The sequence below is a fragment of the Aplysia californica genome, unplaced genomic scaffold (assembly GCF_000002075.1).
Source record: "Aplysia californica isolate F4 #8 unplaced genomic scaffold, AplCal3.0 scaffold00083, whole genome shotgun sequence".
NCBI lineage: Eukaryota > Metazoa > Mollusca > Gastropoda > Aplysiida > Aplysiidae > Aplysia > Aplysia californica.
Window position 1 is genome coordinate 833,242 of NW_004797353.1, and position 4,405 is coordinate 837,646.

Sequence of the window (4,405 nt, forward strand, 5' to 3'; positions counted from 1 at the left end):
CTCCTCCTCCTCCTCCTCCTCCCCCCTTCTTCTTTTTCTTCTTCTTCTTTAGGTCTCAGGTCTGGAGCAGACATTGACAATCATGGTTATGTACTGTATTGACCTCCTATAATAACTGACTAACTGGTTTTTCAACAAAACTTAATTCTTTTGTCCCTTCCAGAGTCGGCGTCTGTGTCTTCTGCTGCCGCTCCTGACGACATCTCGGACATCGAAGCTGCTGTCATCCGTGAGAGAGAGGAGGACCCTGCACCCCCCGCCCCGCCCCCGGTCTTCTCTTCTGTTGCTGACGGTGAGCTCTTCTTTAAGCCTTATTAAATACCGGGTGCCCATTGCGGATGGGGTCGGGTCGGGTCGGGTCCGGTCGGGTCGGGATGATCACACTACTCATCGCATGAAAACAAAAGCGTTTTTAAAAAATACTCTGTGCCCATTGAGGATGGGATTGGGTCGGGTCGGGTCGGGTCGGGTCGGGTCGGGATGATCGCCGGACTGGTCGCCTGAAAACAAACGCGTTTGTTTTTGAGGCGACGAGTCGGGCGCGATCGGCTTGTGCCACGATGGTAGCTTTGCATCCTCAGTATGGCTAGCAAACCCCCCTGACCCGAGCCAATCCCCTAATGTGCACTCGGTATTATATATTCGGCACGCCGCTCGTAGCGACTCGGCGTCGGAACCGCTGTCCCGTGAGAGTTGCCTTCTGGCAGCGGCTTGGACACATTCCTTTATACCTGGTGCCTAGGCGTTCTCGATTCTCAGTATTGAAAAGGCCTAGGCCTAGACGCTCAGACTCAGAGAATAGTATAAGAATGTATAGGCCTAGGCCTAGACCGGTGCCCATTGACAAGATCGCTTCAGTTCGGTACGGTTCGGTTTGGTCGTCGGGGATTGCTAGGTTTTCCTGCATGGAGAGAGAAAAGCTACCAGCGTGGCACAAATTGAACGCACAAAACCAACGATGACCTTCTAGAAAAAACGTGTTTGTTTTCAAGGACGTGAGTCGGGCGATCAGTTTGAGGCACGGGTCTATTTATAGTGTACACTGAAGCCGCCAGAAACCGAACCAAACAAATTCGAACCAAACCGAACCGAACCGATCCTCCAACGGACATCGCTTGTTACGATTACTTCGACGTCAAATTACTTTTTGGCAATTTTGCCGAAAACAGGTCTCTTTTACCGGGAGGAGTTCATTCATAAGATGAAGAACTATCAAAACAGGTTCACTTGTTTTGATTTAATGACCAATTTTAGTGACGTACTTGTCGCTTTTAGGTTTCAAACCTAAATGAGGGCCCCGGAATAGTGGGTTCACCCCCCCCCCCCCCTTCCTAGATAAAATTCAACCCTTTGAAGAAACGCATTTCACAACACTAGGAGACGAAACTGTTGTTTATTTGTTTTTTTGTTTGGGGGGGGGGGGGGGGGGGGCACTTTGAAGAGAAGCATAACTTCCTGATTTATTTTTGCACATATTATGTTTTCACTTCCGTTTTTTTCTATTTTTTAATCTGAACCTTTAAAAGGTAGGCAACCACAGGGTAATATAATGAGCTTTGCAAATTAGTGTTTCAAATTTGTGTACAATAGTTCGAAATGTGCATCATGACAATGCCTTTTGGTCTGCTGATGATAGGACTTGATAATTTATGCCCACTATATCCTTAAATTGTCAACGAGATTGAACAACCGCGCATTGGGGCTATTTTTGGAACCGAGCTCTGCTTTAATATTGTTTTTTTTTTTTTGTTTTGTTCTTTAAGGGGGGAGGGGGCGGGGCGGGGGCTACACCCCCAAAGTCCTGATTCGGCTCAAAATTATGGAATTTGAGTTGTAGGCATTTTAGCTTCCTAAGCCTCTTCTACTACTATATCATCTAATAAGAACCCCGAAAATCTTTATTTCTTCCCATACCGGGCATGAATGTCACCACCATTTCCTCATAAAGTCAATATTTTATTTTGCTTTAACGGCCGTTTTCTCAAAACACGATTTTTCTCTATACTTTTTTGAATAACTCCAACTTTTTTCACCCAATCTCCTTGAAATTTTCACAGAATGAAGAGAAGATGTAATGCTAACAATTTGTTCGCTTATTTTTTTATATATAAGATAGATTTTTGTTGGTTATGTCTGGAGTGTGGATTTTCGCGGATTTTTTGCAAACTTGAATGCTACCTCAGGATAAAATTCATGAACATTTTTTAATTCGTTTAACAAAAAAAATCAACCGAGAAATTTTTTAATTTAATGTTTGCTAACATGCTTGCTAAAGAACAATCAATTTCCATGCACAATAAGTGCGGTATTCATTACGTAAGACATGTCAACAGAATCCAATATGGCCGCCGTATCCATGGAAACGAAACTTTTTTCTCAAACGTGATTGCAGATTTTAAGACTCCTTACTATGCTTGTTATATATGTGTGAAATTTGGTAAACTTTGGTCTACTAATAAGCGAGATAGCCCTCAAGTGTAGCCCGCCCCCTTAAGACACGAAGGTTTGTGAAGAGTGTTATCATAATTGTAAAACACTGGTGTTATTATGGTGACGTTAGAGAGACCCGAAGAGAGACAACTTTGCTCCAAATGGACGGTTGCTCTTTCGCCTGCTTTTCTCCCTTAGATATCTGAACATGCACAGAGCTTGGCGGACTTAAAAAAGGTCGACATCGTCTTTAAATTTACCCAAAATTAAATTTTTTTTTGTTCCGGACATTTTCTTCTACCCTCATAGAGATACTCTTGTGGAGAAGCTCGTTTTTCTTTCCTCGGACGTTGTGTCCCTCTCAGCTCGGGTTGGCCGTGACAGGCAGAGTTGAAGTCGCCTCTTGAATGGTCAAAGCTATGTTGTGCCGATTTTTTTTTTTGGGGGGGGGAGGGAGGGGAGGAGGGGGTGTCTCAAACTGCTATATCTTTTAAAAGAAATAATGAAAAGTAAATATGATTCGAATTGGTTGCACGTGAAATATGGCCGTGGTCAGTGAGCTGATTCGTTGGGAACTATAAAACTCTATCAAAGCCTCGGGGCAGATGGCTGTCAGGTGCTCAAATGTGGTTTGTTCTTACTTTCCTATCAAACATCCATCGTCCTTACCTATCCTCCTTTCTTTGTATGCTACTCTTTAGTGACATCTTCAATTCTCAACACTCATATGGCCTGATTGCGCTGCAAGTGTCGTTAAATAAACTCTTACTGAAACTAAATCACAGCTTCAGGTATTTGTCTTGTGCATACACACACAGCAGATGCATTTCATCTTTCTGCTTATTTGTTGGTTTGTTTGAGTAAAAAGAGGCACACCGACTTAAACACGGCGATTTAGTGTTGGAAAGTAGTGGCCTTCAGACAAAAAGAACTATAGAGATATTACTGCGAAACAAAATAAGTAGGACACATCAGTGGGTTATGGCTGAGATATTAGATTTTGAAGCGATGTTTCAAATCCTTTGTATGTTATTTCACACCCCCACCCCTTTCCACAACAGTTAACGTTTCAAGTGCTTGAGGGACGAAAAAGGCTCGCATTTCACTTGGGCGTGCGTCGACACTTAACTTGCGGTCCGGATTTTCCCTTTTCTGTCTCGGGACACGGCTCCAATTTCATTATTACTGAGTGCATTCAGAGAATCATGTCACCTGTCTGCCCGTATGAAGCGAGTGTCTAAAGCCGACAGCTTTAATGCGTTAATTTACCACCCCCCCCCCAAAAAAAAAAAAAAAAAAAGAAAGAAAGAAAAAAGAGGGAAAAAGTTAATATAAAAAGCGCGGATGTTAAATGCTTTTGTTTGTTTTTTGTTTGTTATTTTTAAACAGCTGGCGGCTAGGAAAATCCAGAAACTGAGGTAGATTTACGAGTGACGTAGCTGCGGAGGAGGTGCACGCGAGATTTTTTTTTTTTTTTTTTGGTGTTTGGTTTTTGTTTTTGTTTTGTATTGGTTTTTTTAGAGGGTGTCTTTCAAAGTCAAAGTTCTAAGAGACAAATGTTGTGCAGACTTAAACTCTGTGGCGTTCGATTCTGGCCTTGGGGAAAATAATGAGGAGGTCGCAACTTGTAGCTGGATTCTACTTCTTCATTATCTGTACGATTTTTTCCCCGTTTGTCTCTCTCTTGCTGTCTCTCAGTGCATTTCCCCCTTGTAATGTAGAACTACTTATGGCCATCATTGTGTCAACGTGCTTCTGTTCTTCTCGGAACTCAAAGACTGCTTAGTGCTACACAAACATACACGATGACGATCATCCTCTTTGATGTTTGTAGAAATAGACATGGGGACGGTTATTATTATTGTTGTTATTATTGTTATTATTGTTATTATTGTTATTGTTATCGTCATCATCATCATCAGCATCATCATCATCATCATCATCATCATCATCATCATCATCATCATCATCATCA

General features: G+C 42.4%; 1 protein-coding gene across 1 annotated transcript in view; it reads left to right on the forward strand.

Moving 5' to 3' along the window:
* Window positions 1-4,405, forward strand: part of LOC101864132 (ATP-dependent DNA helicase Q4) — a 69,679-nt gene that overhangs the window by 50,019 nt on the left and 15,255 nt on the right. Inside the window, exon 11 of the mRNA XM_035968798.1 lies at window positions 164-292. Coding sequence (XP_035824691.1) covers window positions 164-292 — 129 coding nt within the window. The remainder of the gene's footprint in view (window positions 1-163; window positions 293-4,405) is intronic.